Source organism: Stegodyphus dumicola, chromosome 4, assembly GCF_044657685.1.
Source record: "Stegodyphus dumicola isolate Sdum_Otavi_A_Nest chromosome 4, ASM4465768v1".
Lineage (NCBI taxonomy): Eukaryota > Metazoa > Arthropoda > Arachnida > Araneae > Eresidae > Stegodyphus > Stegodyphus dumicola.
The window spans coordinates 86,951,709-86,974,838 of NC_140771.1; the positions used below are offsets into that span (position 1 = coordinate 86,951,709).

The 23,130-nt window shown below is 33.9% G+C and overlaps 1 protein-coding gene across 3 annotated transcripts in view; it reads right to left on the reverse strand.

The window, feature by feature from the left end:
• Positions 1–21,193, reverse strand: part of LOC118182596 (uncharacterized) — an 84,461-nt gene extending 63,268 nt beyond the window's left edge. Inside the window, exons 1-2 of one of the 3 annotated variants that reach the window (XM_085815153.1) lie at positions 21,025–21,193; positions 5,507–6,241 (exon numbers count right to left, since the gene is read on the reverse strand). In XM_085815153.1, coding sequence (XP_085671279.1) covers positions 5,507–6,241; positions 21,025–21,082 — 793 coding nt within the window. In that variant the 5' untranslated portion in view covers positions 21,083–21,193. The remainder of the gene's footprint in view (positions 1–5,506; positions 6,242–21,024) is intronic. The other 2 variants (XM_085815151.1, XM_085815152.1) reach the window with 2 other exon arrangements.
• Positions 21,194–23,130: the final 1,937 nt, after the last annotated feature.

The following is a 23,130-nucleotide window of genomic DNA, read 5'->3' on the forward strand; positions in this document are numbered from 1 at the left end:
TAGCTATTCTGTGAATTCTGAAACGAATAATTAATGTTGTCGGATCAGTCTGCAACTGTGGACCAACCATCAATTTCTCATTAAGAGAAATACCGCTAGAAGATTTTGCAGAACCATCAAATACGACTCGAAATTTATCACCATTTTTATCCGGAACTGAATGGCGCGGAAGGTAAAAACTAGAATTAGCTGGAACATCAATTTCATTTTCTGAAATCAATTCCATATGACCAAGTTGCTGATAGTCCTCCATAAATTTGTGATATTGACTGGAAAGAGATTTATTCTTAATAAATTGACGTTCAATGCTTTGTAAACGATGTACAGCAACATCCCTTGATGACCCAAGTTCATTTCCCGATCTACGAAATGGAAACTTAACAACAAATCTACCTGTTGAATCACGAGAAAAATTCCGCTTGAAATGATTTTCACATTCAATTTCCTCTTCTGTGTAATGCTTTATCTCCGAAATTTCTTCCAATTTCCAAAATTTTTCAAGCTGGAGCTGAACATTGGTACAACTAGCATGATTCGATACAATTGTCTGCGATACACTTTTAGTCTTTCCGATAATGACCCAGCCGAATATTGATTCCAAGGCTGTTAACGAATGACCCGGAACAGTTAAACGTCCATGAAGCATTATCTCGCCAAATACATCTGCGCCCAAAAGAATATCTATTGGGCCAGGCTGGAAACAATTTGTATCTGCCAACCACAAATGTTTGAAAGATGTCAAAACAGATCTATCAACTTGATATTGAGGAAGGTCACACGTGATCTTGGGTATAATTAATGCATTAACTGAAATGCTTGCGTTTTTATAAAATGGAGATGTTACTTGTAATTGAACTGAACCTGAAACCTTTCCAATTTTTTGCGAGCTCAGGCCATTTACACTTACGTTTGCACTAGTGCGCTTTAGCTGCAGTAAATTTACACAGTGCTCTCGAATAAATGAGCCCTGGCTACCTGAATCAATTAGCATCCTGCATTTTTGTAAATCGCCATTAATATCTTTAACATAAACAATCGCAGTAGGCAATAAAACTGCTTGCGCAACAGGCACCGTGGCGTTATTGCTACTAATAGCAGAAGTTCCGTGTTCCATGGGTATATGACATTTTTCATCATTTGAATTTTTCGAACATAACACTGTATTATGTGGCTTTGAACAATATTTACACATTCCTGCACGACATTTAAAAATGGGATGCGTTTTACTATCTTTCAAACAATTAGCACATAATTTATTCCTTTTAATAATATCCCATTTTTCTTTGATAGGAAGTTCTAAAAAACTATCACATTTAAATAACTGAGAATGAGAATTACTCTTACAATGAACGCACACATTAGCCACAGGTTGGGACGAAAAAGCGTATCTGCTACCTGAACCGCGAGTTTTAATTTCAGAAGGCAAAATTGACTTCTCCCTCTGGCACTTCGCCAAAGAGGCAATAGCATTCGCTCTGTTTAAAATAAAACGCTTGAATTCAGCGAAAGCAGAAATTTTCTTGTTCGAATGCTCTATCGTCCACTCTTTTAGTGTTTCATGATCAAGTTTTCCTTTTAACAGAAAAATAATCATAGTATCCCAATGCTCTTACCGGCTGTTTAAGGATTTTTAATGTATCAATACACTGTTGTGTTGTATCAATTAATCTCCGCAAACCTGAAGCTGATTCATGTTTTAGAACAGGTTGTGAAGTTAATTTATTTAATGCTGCGTTTATTATTTCTATTTCGTTTTCATAACGTTCAGTAAGCGCTTCCCATGCCTTTTCATAATTCGCGTTTGAAATTTGAACTGACTGTAGTAAAACAGCAGCTTCACCTTTCACAGAAAGCTTAAGATATTGCAATTTTTGACTGTCACTTAATGTACTATTATTTCCAACACTGGCAAGAAATAAATCCCTAAATGATATCCAGTCAACATAATTAGAAGTAAACACTGGCATTTCCACGCGAGGAAGTTTCAAGCCGTTTGCATTAGCATTTATTATATCTTTACTTGAATTACTAAGTTTTCTTGATTCTTCCTTTAAAGTAATTTTTAATACATCTAATTTGGAAAATAGTTCATTCATTTCTATTTCATATTTACTAAACTCTGCGTCAGAACAAGTACCAAGAATGTTATCGTTTAAACAGTTCACTTCAACACTTAATGCACTAACATCATTTTCGTACACTTCAATGGCAGAAAAAGAATTTTCTTGATTTTGTAAACTATTTATTTGTGAAATTAAACGAGTCAACTTACCGTTAATGATTCGCCTTTGCTTTAAAATCAACTCCATGTTCCTGCCGCTGTTTTCACAATCCAGACAAAATATAAATCCGTTTTCCCTGCACGAAATGTCCTTCTATACCAGAACGTTAAAAATTGTCTTGACACATCATCCAAAGAAATGCGCTGGCTCACGACGGACCATGTTAGCGGATGGAAAGTAGACTCAAACGTTCGTTACTGCGTTTATTAGACTGTGTGAAGAACAAGTTCGTACAATAGATATACAAGTAGTTCGGCGCTCGCAGGCGCCCTCTTGCAGGGAACAAAATCCAAATTTACATAAGGCGCGAACACTATTCTTATCACAAGAAATGAAACAAAATGCTGAAATTTTTCATCAGAGATATTCGTACAATATCACAATATTACACAGTAGTAATAAAACGTTAAATAGAACACAATTCAAAGTGCAGAGAAAGCTAATCCGATCTCACCGCGAATTCACTACAGTCAACAACAGATAAGTAAACAACTGAAATGAGATGTTTTTGAAAAGCTTTTTATTCAGTCACGAGAAGTTTCTCCTAATTTCTCGAGGTTTCTGGAAAGCAAAGAGTAGAATTACAGTTACAGCTAACACACAATTGCATTATTTCAATTTAAATATAAATTACGAGATATCTATTTATTAAATGCGCGTGCTCCTGTACTTTTACTGTAAGGATGTACGGTAAGATCGCTTCCCCGCAAAGCAGTTTTAGGGTTGCCATAAAAGGACAAGGGAGAGCAAGTTTGCCACATTTGGCGATAAATCGTCCATTTGGCGACAAAATTGGCGATATACCATGGACGGATGGAAAACTTTCTGGAACGAATTCTTACCGGTTTAGTCCAGAATGTTCTCGAACACAATCCAAAACCTATATAAACCCTGCTGGTCCGCAATCAGTTAGTGTGTGTGCCTCATCGAGAAGGCGAGTGAGAGTGCCCCATAAATAAAGTGCGAGATAGTTAGTATCGATTTGATGTCTCGTCTAGCGAGTCAATCCCTGCGGAGTCGATCGAGTTGACAGCCGGGCAGCGAGTGCCGAGTGGGTCGTCGAGTGCACCGAATGAGTCTTTTAGTGTATCGCGGTTAGTGCATCGTTGAGAGAGCGTGTTGAGTTCCGGGAACGCCTGAACCGAAGAGTCGGGAGCTGTGCTCTGAGTGTCGTCGAGTGCATCGCGAGTTGCAGCGTGGAGAATCTCGAGAGTACGTGGAGTTCCGAGAACGACCAAGCAGAGTCGGGAGCTGTACTCTAGCGCTTTGCCGTGAAGCTGTATCTACCGTGATAGCCTGATAACCTGGAGGCTGTGTCGTTGATATTGTCAGCGTGTTTATAGTAGTTCATCGACGACTGTAAATGTGTTCTGGGAGCTGTCCTCAGAATACTGGCTAATAAAGTGTGTTTCGATACTTCATCAAGTGTCGCCGTTATTCACTCCAAATCTACACAAACCCCATACGAACGTGAAGGAAGGAAATAACGCAACAACTGGTGTCAGAAGAATAGGAATTACGTAACATTAGATTTTCGGCGTAGCTTTCTCTTAAAACTTGTTATGCGCTGCATTGCACAGGGATATGAAACAATTTTAATTACAATTCTACTAAAAATAGCTAACTAAATACAAAATATGAAACAATATTATTATGCATTCTTATTGGAATGTAGATTTCTTTTAAAGAAATAATATTACGATACTTACCTGTATTTTATCCATGACTATTTTCATTTGTTATATTTTTAATACAACTGTATCGTCTGGATATTAAATCATTCGCATTATTTTTCCCTCCCGATTTTTGGACGATAAAATGAGTAAAAAAAGGTGGTATAAAAGGATAATAATTTTCCCATTTAAAGAAACATTTACTAACATCATGTAAATAAACTGAATGTAATAACTTAATTCACTTGATAATTCAAGATGACTTTGCCCACATTTATACCTTAAGGATATATGAGTGTAAGGGAAACAGCATTAATTGACATAGAGTTTATTAAAATTCACGTCGGTTAAATTGTTTCCCTCCCTCTTAGTTTCCTTTATACTTATAATTGATTACTGTTTTAAGCATAAGTTTAATTTCAAAATCAAACGTTTCAAAACAATTCCATTTTGGATTTCTGTTACTTCTTGTGTATTTGGGTATTTAAAAATGACTAAATTAAATATCCAAATACACAAAAACCTGACATACTTAAGTTGGCAATTTATTACTCAAATTAAGTAAGAAAGACTTGCGTTGATTTTGAATAAAGCTCTATTGATTTCGAAACTATTTGACATAAGATCCTCTTCTTCAATCGCAACACATTTTTGTAAAGGGGACTTGGATGCTCGCATTAATGACTAGACTGCTGAAAAACTAGCCAGCATTTTTTGCATAACTAAAATATTGCCCTTTTGGCTTGCCAAAGTTTGAGGACTTAAAAAATTAAAGTCCCGTAAATGAAACGGAGGGGAACATTAGCTCTGTTATAATTCCTATTATTAAAATTAATTTTTTCACGCTGAATGTTCTTAGCAAAATTAGCTGAACTTCGAAGTGGTCTCATGATACACGACTACTTTTTGAAGACAAAAATTGGTGGATCTTACCTTCTGTGGTCTTGAAAATAAGTTTAAAGGAAATGGATCTAAAGATAGTTAACGTATTCTTCTATGACTTGGCTACAAAGGTTACTCCAGTTTACTTCTGGCCTCGAACCAAAAGCTAGTTACGCTGTAATTCTCAACCTCACTAACAGATGGCACCATGAGATAGTGGTAGCAAAACGAGCTAATATCGAAGCCTGTTTCTCTGATGGTCACGGCCATGACAAAGACTCGCAGTAATTCCAAACACCTTAGAGAAAACGTGGTTGGACGGCACGCGCTACTTAACCCCCTCCCAAAATGCAGCAGAGTCAAATTGGATGCACCCATATCCTACAGCCGCAATTCACCAACCCAAGGAATGAAAACATAATCGCCCGAAGTTCCTAGCCACACCCTTAATTCCTGCTTACTTAATCATGGACTCATTAAATTACTCATTGCATTAAAAATGCTGGCAGGGATCTTTGTGGTGACCTGGGAGTCCAAACAGCACTCTCACTAGTAGAAACATACAAATATCGGATGGGAATGCATAGGTACACTCTTGCTTTGACCGTTTAGGATATTTGATTTTCGCGCAGCAGACCTATATATTAACAAGAAATATAAAAAGCTTACTTTGATAGTCAAGTTTACCTATAGTTGTGGCTTCTACTTCTTCTTGAGGTTTTTCGTCCAACGGCTGCTTTGAGAGCTCATTGAGGGATTCTTTTCCATCGACGACTTGTGGTAAGTAGGCATCATTAAAAGACGCATCCGGGTGATAATCGTAAGGAGAAAAATCTGAAGGATATTGAGGATAGTTATAAGGAAATGGCATTCCTGCAAAGTAGTCTGGAGGAATTCTTGGATAATTATATGATGGATTTTGAGGATAGTCATAAGGAAACGGCCCGCCTGGATAGTAGTCTGATGGCAAAGCTGGAAAATAGTCAGGAGGAATTCCTGCGAAATAATCTGATGGATTGTAAAACGGCGGATAATTGGGATAGTTGTATGGCTGCTGAGGTAAATTTGAAGTCAGCAGCGGAGCAGCGTTGTTCCAAGGACTTGCTTCAGGGATAGCAGACTGTTGACTTTGCGAAGGAAAGTTTCCGTTTGCGACTGGATTTTGTGGCTGTTGCTGAGTTAATGGCGTGTTAACATTTTGCTGTTGGTTAAGAAGTAGTTTCAGGAGATCGTTGATTTGAAGATTCGGTGAATTCACGTTCGCTTCTAAAGGAGATTGGCCATTTGCAAGGATAGAACTTCCAGCTTCCACTTCGATATTTTCATTTTCAAACACTTCACTGCCACCAACAGCAGAAAAAGAACTTCCAACTGCGGCTTGTAAATTAAGTGAGCTAAATTGACCTAAAAGCATATAAAAATTCTTAGGGTAGGATCAAACAGATAACGTATGTTACGCAAGACAGACGTTTAACCGTTATTAATGAGACAGTACTAAAACATAATGGGATTAAATTAAGTTGACAGTTGTAGACGCCGCTTAATGCGATCACATTGTGTCCATGGCCATTTTGATAACATTAATCAAATGATAGCCGGCCATAGACATTAAGCGATAAGAAAATGTATCCTTCAAATGAGCAACGAAATTTAAATATAGCTAGGAAACATATCAATACGTACTTTCACAGCATTTTAATTATGAAGAATGTCTTTACTATATGGAATGTCTGCAAGTCATTTCAGTTGACAATGAATGGTACTAATGATATTTATCAATGGTTAACAGGTATTGTCCCAAATTTAACATTAACTATACTTATTTTAATTTTAAGTAACAAGATTCAAATTAGTTACGTTTTTCATATTGCAATGCATAATTTAAAAGTATAAATTCTGAAACATATTTACATGAAAGATGAATTTAAAAATACAAAAATAAAATGCAATTGCATTAAAAATAAAGTCTACAGTTTATGGAGTCCATATGATTCTTTCAAACATTCATAAAATCGATCTCACAAATAACCATGATGTCTTAACAACTTTACTCCTTATGCTCATAAAATACAGTGACTCTGTATGAGCATATAAATAAAGCAAAGCGGGATGCCAAATATCTTTTCCCAACGTATTCATAATTTTACAGATTTTTAAGAATAAGATATCTGTTCTTAGAAAGGAATTTTTTGAAAGGAACAACATTAGCTGCTGGAAATTTAATACGGTACTGTTTCGTTAAAGGATATTCTGTTAGGATTATCAGGAAAGAACCATCCGAGTACAAAATTTAATATTTTCCATAATTACAAACAGAATATTATAAATAATATGTCATTGTAAAGAAAAAATGTTAAATGTTTTTCCACAAGTTTTCGATATGACTTCCTTTAGTCACCCGTATAATATCAATGCGATAAGCCATTTCTTGCCCAACACATTGTAATGTTCTACTATCAACTGTTTGTAAAGCATCACAAATGCGTTGTTTAAGTTTGAGCAAACTTGTACGCAAAGATGGTTTGAACACAAGATCTTTGACATATCCCCAAAGGAAGAAATAACATGTGGGTTAAACCAAGTGACCTAAGAGGGTTGCCGTGCAGGACCAAATCATCGTCTGCACTGCCGACTAATCCAATTTTGCGGTAGTTATCTGTTTAGAACTTTACTAACGTCCAAAAGCCAATGGGACAATGAACTATCTTATTGAAAAATGAAATTTTGCATATCTTCCTTCAACTGAGGGAAAAGCCAAATTTCCAGCATATAGAGGTTGGTAATACCATTCACTGATTTTTCGGCTAAAACGGTCCAAAAACATTTGATGAAGATACTACACAAAAGAAGTTTACTTTTGGGGATATCCTTACGCCTTCAATGTAGGCATGGGCATAGAGATTTTGCGATCCGATCCCCTAGATTCACATATTATAGAGGTTTATTTTGTCACTTAATGAAAGGCGAGTTCATCACTTAAATACAAGTTTATTGCAGAAATGCTCGTCTTACGTATCTTCATCCATGAAAAGGCATGGCTTTGAAACTCGTCGCCAGTCTTCAGTGCTTGCATGCTTTGCAATCTGTAATCTTAAAATACAATTGTTTACCCAACGCAGTCCAAACCGTAGGCTGAGGTATTCCAAGTTCACGACTAATACGAACCGTTGATTTCCTCGGGCTGCGTAAAAAAGTATCTCGCACTATTTCGACATTCTCTGCTGAAAACACCAGGTTGCCGTGAACCTTTGCCTTTACCCAGACATCCAGTTTCCTGGAACTGGTTATACCACTTTCAGATACTCTGAGATATCGGTGCTATGGTATTTTCTCTTAAATTCACTCTGAACAGTTATTACTAATTGATTTCTTGCAAAAGAAGAGCACACAAAAAAACCTTCGCCTGCTTAGACGTTACTTCCACTTCTTTTCAAAATTTCAAAAAGAACTTAATGACAATAGTGCTGCCTCCTGTTGCGGAAAGAAAGTGTTACAAACTAAAAATCTAGCATTTCTTCTTTAAAATCAAATATTCATTATAATTTTTCTGTTTCTAATTAAGGAAAATATTAAATTTTGTAATCGGATGATTCTTTCCTCATAACCCGATCTGGAGATCCAGTGTCCCTACTGACACAATGATCAGTATTGGTAAATCTATGCTTTTAGTAACACGCTGCGAAGAAATCATGTCCTGTTATGTAACTTGATAATTACGGAATCGAAATTTGACGGTTTAGATCACCTGTTGTCATATGGTTAAAGGAGCATCTGAGCTGTTCAGAAAAATTCTATCCTTCTTGCCAGTTTTTCAGTGAGCATGTCAGGAGATATTTTTAAAGATATGATCTAGGCTAAGAAATGGGTGTGTATTCCACAATATAACTTTCAGCTGCCTTTCTTGCTAAACGCCTGGATCGTATGTCAATTCATTGGCATGTGATCCAGAATGAGTTTTTATCCAACAAATATTGACCTGAATTCTCTTCCTTTTTCGTAATAATTGCTAAATCTTGTAAATTAATAATGTTGTCTGTGGATATTTTTAAAATGTAAAAAGCACTGGCATACTATTAGTACAGATATTTGAATGAATAATGTTATTGTTTGCAACAGCGTGGTTCAACCTGCGGCCTGCATGTGGTCTTCTTATTTGTTTGGTTGGCCCTTATCCTTCTTACTTGAAAATAAAAATGTTAGTTAAACATTTGGAAAAAAGAAAGACCTATCTCACTGCTTTAAATAATAAATATTAAATATAAATAATTATATTAAATATAATAATTAAATAATAAAAATTATACGGCTCAGTGAGACTATGGAAACTGTTGTAAATATTGTAAATTTAATAAGAGGAGGCAAAGCCCAGAGACAGAGAGCATTTATTGCATTTGTGGACAATTCGGATGCTGAGTATGGTAACATTTCATTGTACCGTCAAGTGCGCGGGCTAAGCTAAGTGCTGGAAATAGTCTGCAACAGTTTTTTGTGTTGAGAAATAAAATTCTTGATTTCCTCAGAAAAAAACAATTGGGCACGAGTATCAAGAAAAATTGGAAGAAATCCAGTTTTTAAATAACCTTGCTGTTCTGACAGATTTAACATCCCATCTAAGTGCCTTAAACTTAAAATTACAAGGCTCAAAGCAAAATATATCCTAGCTTTAGGGACATATTGAAGGCTTTCGAAACAAAATTAATGTAATGCAAACTGCACTGAAGGCAAATAATTCCCATTTTGCCAGCAGCTGAAAGAAGAAAATGACACAAATTGTAGTATGTTTCATAAAATAATTACTGATATCAAGAAAGAGTTCCAGGATTTTAACTCCCGAAAAAGAAAACTTTCATTACTAAACAACCCCCAAATGGAAATTCGTAATCTTCAGGGTGATTCATTCTACCAGACTAAAAAGTGTTATATCACTAAACATTTTTGGAAACTGATTTCCAAAGAACGTTTTCTCAAACTGCATAAATTCTCTTTGCAAATTTTATCGCTGCTTGGCAGTACATATATGTGTGAAAATGCTTTTTCTGCTCTCAAACAACTTAAATCGAAAACGAGAAATAGCATTGAAAGTGCTTCACTGGGATCGAGCCTGACACTTTGCCCTACTGAAATTATAGTGGGCATTGATAAACTTGCATCAAAAAAGCAGTGCCAATCATCACATTGATTTCTAGACTGTAAAATAAAATGATGTATTAAAATAGTGATTTATATGTAATTCATTGTCTTTCTGTAATGTCTCTGACGCTCACTCTCCTATACTAACGTTTGATTGGCTCTCGGGCAACTAAAGGTTGGACCACACTGGTTTACAATACATTCAGTTACTTATATAATACCTAGTGCTTCTGCTTGGAATATACCATTTTCATTGTCAAGGTGTTACCATTGATACTAAACAGAGTCAGCCTCCAGTGCGCATCCCACACTATCGCTAATTTTAGAACCTTTGGTGTAGATTCTAGGGACTGGGATATGAAACGTTCAAGCTGGGCATCGTTATTATTTTTAATAATGAATAAACTTTGAGGTATTCCTTCGTGTGCCGGATGATTGTTATCTAAAGTTGTGGTTTATTCATAAAAGAGTGGTTTAAATTCTTCTCCGGCATGGCTTACTTGCCTTTCGAATTATAGATCAGTCATGAGAATTCCTTCATGCTGTACAATGGAACACTGCAGTATGCAATATCTATTGCAGCTGTTGGGCTCTCAAGTAAACTTGCGAGCACAATAGCTGGAGCATTTGACATAATGCGCTAAGTATTGTTAATTGTAAGGAATGGGGGTTCAATGCATAGCACATATTTAATTTTTCTGTTTTGTATCAGAAATACCCAGATAGCAACTGTGTAATTAGCAGTCTTTTCTAGTATTATAACGCTGTATATTTGCTTCTGTGTGTATGGGTTGTAATCCCAATTAATGCTCTGATATCTTTCATCCCTTCGGCGGTTGCGAGATTAAGAAATTCATTCTTCCTAGATATGCGTGATATCTGTCAATCGTAAATTTCTACTGCGAGCTGTGTTCGTTTGCGCGCATTGTGTGCGTAACTGGAATGCAAGCTGAGTTTGTTGATGACCATCAAAAGATTAATATGACCTAAAATAATTTTTGTTCTCGTTTTTTAATTTTGTATATCTGGTATCCAGTTAAGCTCCAATGTTAAACCTAAATATTTTAATTATTTAACACATTTAATTCTCTTTCCTTTGAGTATGAAAATAGGATATTGTTATATTTTTTCTCTCCTTATTTACTGATAATAAGAGATGAAGATTTATTTCTGAGATTTTTATTTGTATTTGGAACAAAGCGAATCGAATAATTTAATAAAAGTCTTGCATTGATTTTTTAATTATTCTTTAGGTTACGTTTAACAATTAATACTGTATCATCCGCGTAAGCTATCACAGTAACATAGTTTAGTCATTCATTTAATGTAGAATACTTCTGTTAAAAAATCTGATATTCTATAATACAGGACCATTAAAAAGTCCTTAGCCATCTTTACACCCTTTTTATTTCCTTGTACTAAGTAACGAAGTTTGTAATCCCAAAAAATTTTGAATATCATATTTCAACGAAACTATCCATTTTGGCCGCTCTCGAATCCATTTGGACGATGTTCTTGCCTGATATCTGTACGTAAGGAGAGAATAAAGGACTCTTTTGTCCAAAATGAATTGTAAAACAGATTTGAAATGGATTCAGAAGAGATTTATTTTGTGGCGTCTTCACATACAAATGTATCTCGCGTAACTCAAAATCGAGTAGCCGTAAAACGTTGAAATTTTGTATATAGAACTTCTAATAACATCTACTTGTGAACCTCCCTTTTTTGTTGCCATCAGATAATACACTCCTCCCCTTACTCAGCTACGTGAGATCTGTTTTTTTTTTTTCCTTCTATGTCGTAAATTATGCATTTTTTTCTTTAAAAGAGATTGAATTATGTTCTTCTTATGTTCCGATTAAGGTTTTTATGCTTTTAATTAATATGCATGCAGTATTTGTAGAATTATCAACAATTTAAAAGTTTAAGCAGTATTTCTGATCTTAAAAATGCCGCCATTTGTTTAAACTTGAAATTCTTAGTAAAATAGTAAACTATTCTTAGTAAAATAGTGAAATTTGTACACCAACCTCTATGTCTTTTTGCCAAGTGGAACCAAAAGTAAACTTTACATTTTGTGCACCGAAAAATATGACTTCCTGACCGCTGATCGGATTTCTTGAATTTGCCTAGAAACTGTAATTTTAACTGTAAAAATTATTTTTTAAATCTATTTTTAACTGTATTTGGTGGTGTTTTACGTTTAAGATTTAACGAGTTTTTATGGATTTTTGCCTTGCCTTGTATTTTCCTGTTTAGTAAGAACTCAATCAATTGAATTAAAACTATATCCCTAATGAAATTCAAGGAAATAAAATTAAATAAAGTTCAGAAAAAATGTGTAAAATTTAATGGTGCATACAGGGAAGCCATCTGGTGTCTACATCGAATACTTATTATTCCATTGTTATGATAGACAAGTAATTCGTGATTTTCCATGTAGCTCGTGATAATTTCAAATAAATTGAAAAGGAAGTGAAACTTAAATTTTAGTTAGTACTGTTTTCTTGCTAGACCTAGTTTTTCTACAAGTAACAGATTCATTGAGCTGTGTCGTAATTAGAAAATTATACACCTTTTTAGACTGTAGAGCTGTAGATATTTGTAGGGTTTATTTATGTTAATTAACCAGCTACGTTCAGAATCTGAACAGTCACTTTTCTGTTTCCGTTTTCCTGGCAGAATAGCTCTCGTGTACTTAAGTGGGGGTTTGAGATTGTTTAGACAGAGCGCGTTCTGCCTGCTTAAAACCACATTACGGTTTGTTATTCTAAGATAAGCTTTTTTGTCTACGGCGTTGCTTTATTTTTCTTGATAGTGTTGTCACATCGGTGTAAGCTTAAGAGCAAAGTTTTGTGTTTAAATATAACTGCATAGCCTTTGGATTTTGGGAAACTTAATTAGATTTAATTTTAATTTAAAATTGTACTTTTTAGTTCACGCCATAAATTGATTTTTCAAGCGCCAGATCTGCCTTCTGTTCAGCTTACGTAATTTTAAATAAAAGAAAAGGTTCTTTTATACCCTTCTTAAGTTCTATTTCATATTAGATATAGCAATAAGTCGTTTACATATTAACTGGAGTATTTGCCCCAAGTTACATTTAGTTACAGGCAAAGTCTTTACAAACATTATAAAAAATAAAACACGAAGGGTTTGATTCCCGTACGACAAAAACTGGCCGAAATATTTGATAAGGGATCGGGAATCATATTCAGGGGCTGTGCAAAAAATTGCAGAGCGAAATGTTTACATTTGTACGCAACTAAAAACAAAATATCGGAAAAAAGGCTTCTGGGGTTAAGAGATTACGTAAAGAGCATTTCTATGCAGACTATGGTAAAAAATACTGATCAGTTTTAACTTTTTTTCCAAGGAAACAATATCTTATTCATAGAATTTTATAATAGAGTTTGTGTTACAGAAACACTGGAAGGCTTTAGTATTGGAATGTAGCGTATTCGTAATATTACTCACAGTAATTATAAATCAGAAATATTATTTAATGAATTTTCGGATTATTAATCAATTTTTACAGGATTTTCAGATTAAATTTTTAAAAGAAAAAAACCTTATAAGAATATTAATAACGTAATTTTAGATTTTGAAAACTTATAAATTACTTGTCTGAAAATTCTATCGGCATGTAACCAAATTATAAATAAAGACACTAGGGAATCATGAAAGATATTATTGAATGATATTTAAGCATGAAAAATCCCCCTCGAATTATTCTAATTCATTTATTAATCGACCCGCAATGCAACTTCAAAATGTCGTCAAAGATTTCAAATTTTAAAATTAAATGTTTCAGCCAATTTTCGTCGTACGAAAGTCAAACTTTTTGTGTTTCAAAAACTTGGAAAAAAATTCCTTTGTTCATGATTGACTTAATTAGATTCGCAGTGATTGTGCTAATATAGGATTTAAAATTAAGCGAAAAAAAAAGGCTGCCTTAGTTTTGCGTAATTTTTTTTCCAGCGACTTCCTGAGAAAAAAATGTATTTTTTAGCTTCTTTAGAAGATGAGCATGTGTCTGATTGCCGTAGAAATCGATAGCTATTAAAAATCCTTACCAAATTAGGGTTAATTTTTCCTCTCTTAATTTTTTTTTTTTTTTTTTTTTTTTTTTTTTTTTTTTTTTACCATTTTCTATTTGGCAAATTTGTAATTTTTTTCGGTTTTATTTGGCAACTTTATCTTTTATTTAACAATTTCCTTTAATTTTGTTAAAACATCATTCTATAATATTATCCTTATATTAACCGAGCTGTGTATCACATTAAGCTACGTATTTTCCATGTTTTCGTATACAAACTGGTGGATCTAAACAATTCGATAACGGAATCCGAATGATAATATTAAGCAGCGTCTACCGTAAATCCCTTACATGTGTTCTCTACCGCATTGATAGAGATTTTTACTCCGCGCGCTGAAAATCTCTTCATGCAGAATATTAAGGCAAGGCACCTAACATTGCCTTTTGAAAACTTTCTTTATCTGTGAAAATTATAAAAAATATTGAGCAAGAAGATTTATTAGGAAGCACCGCGCTATTTTTCCTCAAGAATTATCAGAAAATTTCTTCATAAACTTGGTTGAATGGTTATTCTATGATCTTCGTCAATCGCACATTTTCCGTAGTTTTCCTCAATGCCGCTCTTCAACACATACTCAAACTGTAGCAATCTTCATCTGACTTGTTGTCATTTTTGAATGTGAAACACTCGTACATTTGTGATTGAATTAAAGCCTTATTTTTAAAGGGCTGCAAGAACTTAAAAAAGGCCTCAGCTTTAGTTTTTTTCAACAAAAAACAAGATCTCACGCGCACTGTTTATTCCTCGTAAACAATTTCAAAAAAAACGGCAGGATTGTGAGTGGGAACATGACCGAATCAGCCGAGAACGAAACTATCTGTTCAGGTTGATACCATTTGGCAAATACGTATGAAAATCCTTAGCTAACAAGGCTTAGCAGCATGATCCATATTTACGAAATGTTCGCATGCAGTGTTGTCACTGCTCTTAGTTATGAGTATCTCTAAGCACAATACAGCTTGTACGTAATACTGAGTTGCAGCAATGGCCAGTTGGTGATCATGCCCAAATGGTGATCAATTGAGCTGAGCACCAACTGGTGATCATGCCCAGATTGTGATCAAATGAGCTCAGCTAGCTGGTGATCACTGGTTGAGCAATGGTTGTAGGTCACTGGTGAGCAAAAAATCACTGGTGAGCAGCTCTTATCTAATGACCGTTTGATGTTGTTGGTGAACTAGTGATAGAACTTATGATATTCGACTGGTGATAGAATTAGAAATTTTGGTCAATTTATAACCAGTTGGTGATTAAGTTGTAATGTTGCGAGGCCCCAACCTGCACGCAACAATAGTGGTGACTGCTATGAACTGGAAAGTACACAAAGTCTTGAGAAGGGTTTAAATCCCTTTTTATTCAACTTTAGAAATTACAGATGCGTGCTCTTGACGCTCACAAACTACGCCGACCCGGCGGTAAAATAAAAATAAGAAACTAAAAATGAATAATAACAAGTGACTACCTACGAGGCTCTCTAAACGTAACTAACCTAACCGCGTTCTATGATACCGCTGATAATTCAGCAAACTTCTGAATATTACGTTGAAAGATTTAACTATTTGCCGAGGCAAGCACACAGGCCGAAACGCGTGGTTCTTCAATTTCTACCAAGCCACCTCCACGCTCGTGAAGCAAGAAAGCACCCTTCGAACTCGTTTCCCTTCTATTTAACTCAGATTACTTTCCGCTGACAATTTTGAATACTTTGCGCGTTCTACTAAAATTTACATACTTTGGCATTGGCAATTCCAGGGGAAAGTAAGGCTTGACAGGAAAGATAGTTTAAACTTAAAATAAATGTTAGTTAAAATAAATATAAGCCCTACAACGTGGTGACCACCAAATTAACTGATGATGAATAGGTGACCAGTCGAAGGCCATCTGGTAAACCACAGACAGTATACGGTCTATGGATTCTTAATGTGGGTAAGGTTAAAAAACTTATTATTATTTATCGAATTTCTGAATTTATGTACATTTTGATCCTTCCATTCTCTTCAGATTTGATCCTTTCGGTCCTTCTTCCATTTTGATTCTTCCATTCAGGACTACATTCGTGCAAAAATTATTTACAACTAAACAGCAGGAATTTTGGAATATCCAAGGCGTACTCTGTGCACTCAAGTTTTAGGGCTAAGTTTGTATGAAACCAAAACTTTAAAAAGATAAAACATTCTTATGTTTTAACCGTCAATATAAAATCTCTCTAAATGAATACAAAGTTTGAATCGATCATAGAACTGCTTGATTCCTTCGCAGAATTTACCTTTTCGAATACTGTTTATGTCTCCGGTTATGATTTTTTTAACCGCTTCAATGCTATTAAATTAATGACCTTTAAAATGAAACCTCACGTTAAGAAAGAAAGTAGTTTTCAAATGACAAGTCTAGTAAGAGGGGGGATGATTGAGAATTGTTAGCTTTTTCTTTGCAAGACAATGCTTCAGTAGAGCGGAATGATGGACGAAACATTGTCATAAACAAAATTCATTTATGATTAAATTTTTCCATCCATACTTCGCTGACTTTTTCCTCCATAATAATAAATGCCGCTGTCAATGCTTCATTTTACCTTTCTTCCGAGTCTGTTGCCATTACGTAAAATGTAAGATACATATTTATCTTTCAAATTGAATCTCTTTGTTACGGATTAAAAACTAAGCTATTAAAAAGCAGATCTTAAGTATTATTTATTTCACTTTTGAATTAATTTTTGCAAAAGACAATGCTTTTAAAACAGTATTACTTACCTTACTTTTGATTTGAATTGATTTAATAAAAATGCATTTCATTCGTGATATATCTAATTAAAAACATTCAGTATGTTTATAGAAATATATAAAGGAAAATATATATACATAGCTTAAAACATTAAATATTTTATTGAAATGTATACTTGTATGAAAATTATCCATGACATAAATATATATATGCATAATATAAATACATATATGCATAATTCTAGAGTCATTAGCTGATTTTGAAGCAGGAGAATGTGCGATGCCCTCGCACGACCTCGAACCCTGAATCTCTCGAATACGAGTCGAGTACGCTTCCAATTACAAAAGAAAGGGGAAAATACCTTATGTAATTCTCCTTTTTAAAGGAAACTGGAGATTGGGTGACCCAGTCGCCAAATCCTAGTGGCAACGAATTATCATCCACCAACTTTGGGTTCGGGAGCCACTTGAAGAATCATTAGGTTATTTTGAAGCAGGAGATATATAGCCAGGACTCGAACCTTGGACTGTTTGAATATTCGTTGAGTATGCTTCCAGTTACATGACGAAGGCACGCGGAAAGAAGGGAGAAAATGCTTTATAAATGTTTCTACGTTAATGCCAATGTGTATTAATTTAGTATCCTGTAAAATGTTTCACTCTTCCGCCTTAACCATCTCTATTGATATTAAACTTTAAAACAGCTCTTTTAAAAACGTTAACAACCTGAACATTTTCAGATTTTTTAAAAAATTTATTATTCACTTCTTTTTTGTAGATGTAACAATATTCATCAGTTCCTTTTTTTTTTCTTTATTCATCATTCAAACTTTACATGGTTTTCATTAATGAATTTAAAATGTAATGAAACGGAATATTTTTGGGGTTCTACCAAATATAATACTTGCAATCCAATAAAGTTAAATTCTTAAGTGTAACAAAAACTGCGCACAGATGCATAAAATACATTTTACTAAAACATTACGTTGCAAAGAAATATTTTATCTTGTATCTTGAATGATGATTCGCAGCATAATTAAACAGAAGAATATACATAGCATATAGAACACAACACCTAGTTCGGCTTTTGGCATTTCTATACGATTCATCTGCCTGGTTACCTTAAAATGATAAATTGTCTGTCGCATGCAAGAAATAAACCAATTATAGTTATTCCTTTTCCTTTTTGAAGATGATATTCAAAATTTGTGACTAACCATTTATATAAAAGGCATAGAAATTCTATAAATTTTCTTCTGTACTGTTGTAAATGTCATAAGCCCACAGCAGAGGTCGGCAACCGTTTTTTGCAGCGGATGTAAATTAACCAAAACCAAAATTTATAATATAAGCCAAACATAATATAAACCAAAATTTATAATATTTTTATAATATAAGTTATAACCAAAATTTATGTATTAAGAAGATGTTTTGGGTCAGCGGTATTTTCATTTTAAAAGAGTCTTTTTTGGTGGATAATTAGATAAATTTTTTATTGAGAAAATAATTAGAATATGTTTTAAACTTTAAACATAAAATTTAAAATTATAATTTTTATAGAAACAAATATAACTGAATGAACTCCTTCTATATCAATGGCTTTCCTGATACTGAACCTGTGACGTCAATTTAGTCAAGTCTTAGAGCTGACTTAAATACAAACTTCTGAATTTTCGATAGTTAACCTGCTCCTGTTCTTACTGAAAATAAATTTCATGCGTGGAAATGTTTCCTCGCATTTATAAGTTGAATCAAAGGCGCACCAAATGGCAAGGCCATTCATTTGTTTCGCTACTGAATTTAACTCTATTGTACAAATACTACAAATGAGAATGAACAAAGAGAACGACATTAATGTTGCCAGATGTCTTTCAAGGATATATTACAGATCGACGTTGCGAAATTTATCGGATTTACAATTTTCATTTTTCAAAAATTAAATACATATTCGTTACTGCAACTTTGTAATCAAACAAAAATATTATTGTTATCATTTATTTTCAGATTGTTTTTCATGTATTTTTTAAGTATTGTTTCATATCTATGAGTTATAATTTATTTTTATGCATTATACTTCCTTTCCGGAAATCAAGTGGGTCACTTAAAAATATGAACTCGGTGACCCGCGTGTCATCGGTTGTCGAAGCCTGGCCTTCTTCGGTAGCCAGCTTCTTCACCTCCTAGTAAGCCTCTGATTCTGTAACGAATCGAATAGAAGAACGCGTGAAAACTGCTGCGGTATGATTTGCTACTTGCTAAAGCTGTAACATTACTTTTAGAATAAGTAAAAGCTATTAGTAAAAGGAAATGTATTAGGAACATTCTGCACTGATGGTATACAGTCTAACCAAAAAAAAGGGACAGACTCCCGTTCTACTGGGCCGATTTTGACGAAACTTAATTTCCGTTTTTCATGTCTTGAAGGCGCAACTTAGGTTATGTATTATATTTATATATAACAGCATATTATATCATATATAGGTATTTTGACACAAAAAAAACTTTTACTGATATGACATATCGTAAATACGGCCGGCTTGTGTCGGCTAGGAGGATCGGTGCTGTGCCCTTATGATGATGATGATGGCATATCGATTTTTTTTCATATTTCGATCCTATGACTCAAATTACACCTAAATATTAAATTTTGCAAAATTTAGTGAGATTTCTTAATGTATGGTATGTTAGTTTCTTTTCCCTTTCATTGTGCGCGAGCGGAAAGAAGGGTGCATCGTTCATTCTTTCAAAAGTGCATAAACCACGTTTGCCGTTATTAAAGCTTATAATAACAAATGCGCCAAATTTTAAAATGCGGCAAAATTTACGTATATCTTGGGAAATTTTGATTAAAAATTCTATTTTTCTAGAAATACATCTACTTTAAGGTAATGTTTAAAACTTTGTAAGTTATGATTCAAAAATGTTTTCAAAAATTTTATAAGAATTACAGAAAAATACAAATTTTAAAAATAAATCAGAAAATAGCTGCGAATTTTATTTGGATTGAGCCTAAATTTCAAGCTGTGAAAGAAGTGAAAGTGTGAAAGAAAGTGAGTTTAATAAAAAAAAAAAGAAACGTTAATAATTATACATAAAATTCAATTAACATTGAGAAGCTAAAATTTTGAGAGCTAATTTTTTAAAAACTGCTTGTTCGATTTTACTAAATATGGCACTTCTGCATAACTTGTAGAATCGAAATATGGAAAAAAATCGATGTGTCATTTCAGAAAAAACCCTACTTTATATCAAAATACCTATGTTTGAACAACGCTATATATAAATTAATATCTACTCTAAATCGCGCTTTTGAGACATGAAAAACGGAAGCACTTGCAAAGGAAAAATAAAAACGTATCTGATAATCCATTTTATGTTCAACTAAATAACTGATGTCCGCCGAAAATACTGCAAGCGGGAAACATTGTCTTATAAGGCACTGTGGGAGGAAAAAAAGTAATAAAACATGATATAAAACATCATCGTATAAAATAAAGCATAAAAAATGAAGTTTGAAAATATCATTATGAAAAATACCGTGGTAAAAAATAAAGCATCTTTCTTTGACGTTTCACCGATGGACTATTGTGTCTTTGATCTCTTGAAAATGAGCTCTCTAAATTCCAACCCACCATTAGTGATGGATTCTAGAAAGTAATGAATAAAAATGAAAATGAATACCCCTGGAAATTTTAATGAAAAGCTCTTCCATATGATAGAAATCCCGATGCAAACTTATGACTATAAGTTCAGATAAAATCGAACATTTAAAAAAATGTTCTTTACATTTTAACATTAGTTGGTCCCAAAATCGTACCAAGATTATTATAATCACCAATGATATTTAACGTTGCATCGTTCTTAAACCGAAAAAATAGACAGCTACTTCTCGGGAAATTTTCAATTTCGTGATAGGGTCATACATTCCTAAGAACACTATTATAAAATATTAAAACAAAAGATTAGATTTAAAGATAATAAATAGTCAATAATGTTTGCTAAGATTCTTCAAATATGTTTTTGTTATTATTTCTATGTTTTGCAATGAAGGTGTCACTTAAAATATCAAACTGCGCATATGTCGTTCGACAGAAAACTGATGGGTTTTGTCCTATAAGAGAAAATATCCACAGATTCTTTTCTTTACCTTTCGTTATTCATTTTCAGCAACATTTGATGATGTATACCAATCATTGAACATTTAATGACAGAAAATGGGTAAATAAAACGGACTAACCTGATGCTAAGCCTAGAAGTATTCCTTCTAACGCTACAACAAAGACGTAAAACTTCATGTCCAGGTTTCGAATAATTTGGGAGCAATACTTCGCATTAAGTGGAAATTTTCAGCTTCTATCACGCCTTGCTCGCGGTGATAGGCCTGAACAAACATATTATCATCATTCCAATATCCGTTATTCTCTCCATGTCGCCACCTGAGTTAAGTTGATCGTCATAGTTCAAAGAAGATATTATCGTACTTTCGCCCACTCAGAGGATTTGGGTGGGAGCGGTAAGCCGAGGCTAAGTTCATGCATAAGCATTCCTATGTTCATTACACCAACGAAAGCGTGGTTGAGAAACAAGCTTGTGAAATCGAGCAGGATATGGACTCGATATCATCTAACTGGAAATACACTTTATCGATCAAGTTTGATTTTGCAATGTTTTGAAGTTGATTTTCATCAACTGTTTCTATTCTGTTTCATTCTATATGATATTCCATGCTTTATTCCATTCTCTGCTACATTTTGTGTTATTTTCTATATTATGTTTTATAATCTGTTCTACCCCATTCTATATTTTATTCTATTTTACCCTGCTGTACATTATGTTATATATATATATTCAATTTTATCCAATGCTATATTCTGTTCTACATTTAATTCTATTCAATATTGTACTCCTTTCTCTACTACTTTATTCTGTAAATACTTTCTGATCTATACTTATGGCACAAATTCATTTATAAGCTCTTGAACTGAATTGAATCCGTCGATAAATATACACATAAATACACTATAGAATAAATTCAATCATTCTTTGAGATTTATTATGTTTATTGTCCTATAAGAGAAAATATCCACAGATTCTTTTCTTTACCTTTCGTTATTCATTTTCAGCAACATTTGATGATGTATACCAATCATTGAACATTTAATGACAGAAAATGGGTAAATAAAACGGACTAACCTGATGCTAAGCCTAGAAGTATTCCTTCTAACGCTACAACAAAGACGTAAAACTTCATGTCCAGGTTTCGAATAATTTGGGAGCAATACTTCGCATTAAGTGGAAATTTTCAGCTTCTATCACGCCTTGCTCGCGGTGATAGGCCTGAACAAACATATTATCATCATTCCAATATCCGTTATTCTCTCCATGTCGCCACCTGAGTTAAGTTGATCGTCATAGTTCAAAGAAGATATTATCGTACTTTCGCCCACTCAGAGGATTTGGGTGGGAGCGGTAAGCCGAGGCTAAGTTCATGCATAAGCATTCCTATGTTCATTACACCAACGAAAGCGTGGTTGAGAAACAAGCTTGTGAAATCGAGCAGGATATGGACTCGATATCATCTAACTGGAAATACACTTTATCGATCAAGTTTGATTTTGCAATGTTTTGAAGTTGATTTTCATCAACTGTTTCTATTCTGTTTCATTCTATATGATATTCCATGCTTTATTCCATTCTCTGCTACATTTTGTGTTATTTTCTATATTATGTTTTATAATCTGTTCTACCCCATTCTATATTTTATTCTATTTTACCCTGCTGTACATTATGTTATATATATATATTCAATTTTATCCAATGCTATATTCTGTTCTACATTTAATTCTATTCAATATTGTACTCCTTTCTCTACTACTTTATTCTGTAAATACTTTCTGATCTATACTTATGGCACAAATTCATTTATAAGCTCTTGAACTGAATTGAATCCGTCGATAAATATACACATAAATACACTATAGAATAAATTCAATCATTCTTTGAGATTTATTATGTTTATTTTCTACAGACACACTCAGCCGTTACTCTCAAGGTAACTTCTCAAATTACATTATATAAAAAGAACACACACTACATCATATTATACGTTATCAAATCGTTGCCAAATATTCGATGCAAATATCATAATAAAAACGAAAAAAAGAATCTGAGAAGGGCGAGGATTTTAACGATCGTCCAAAACGATTTGTGCCTCCGAACCAGGATAATGGTTAGTACGCTGACTGCCCTACCAAAGGGTTCGAGTTAGAATTCAGGAGAAGGCACGGGTGTTTGTAAATGCATAGTGTCTGTGCGGCATGGAGGCACTCTAAATATGCGACGA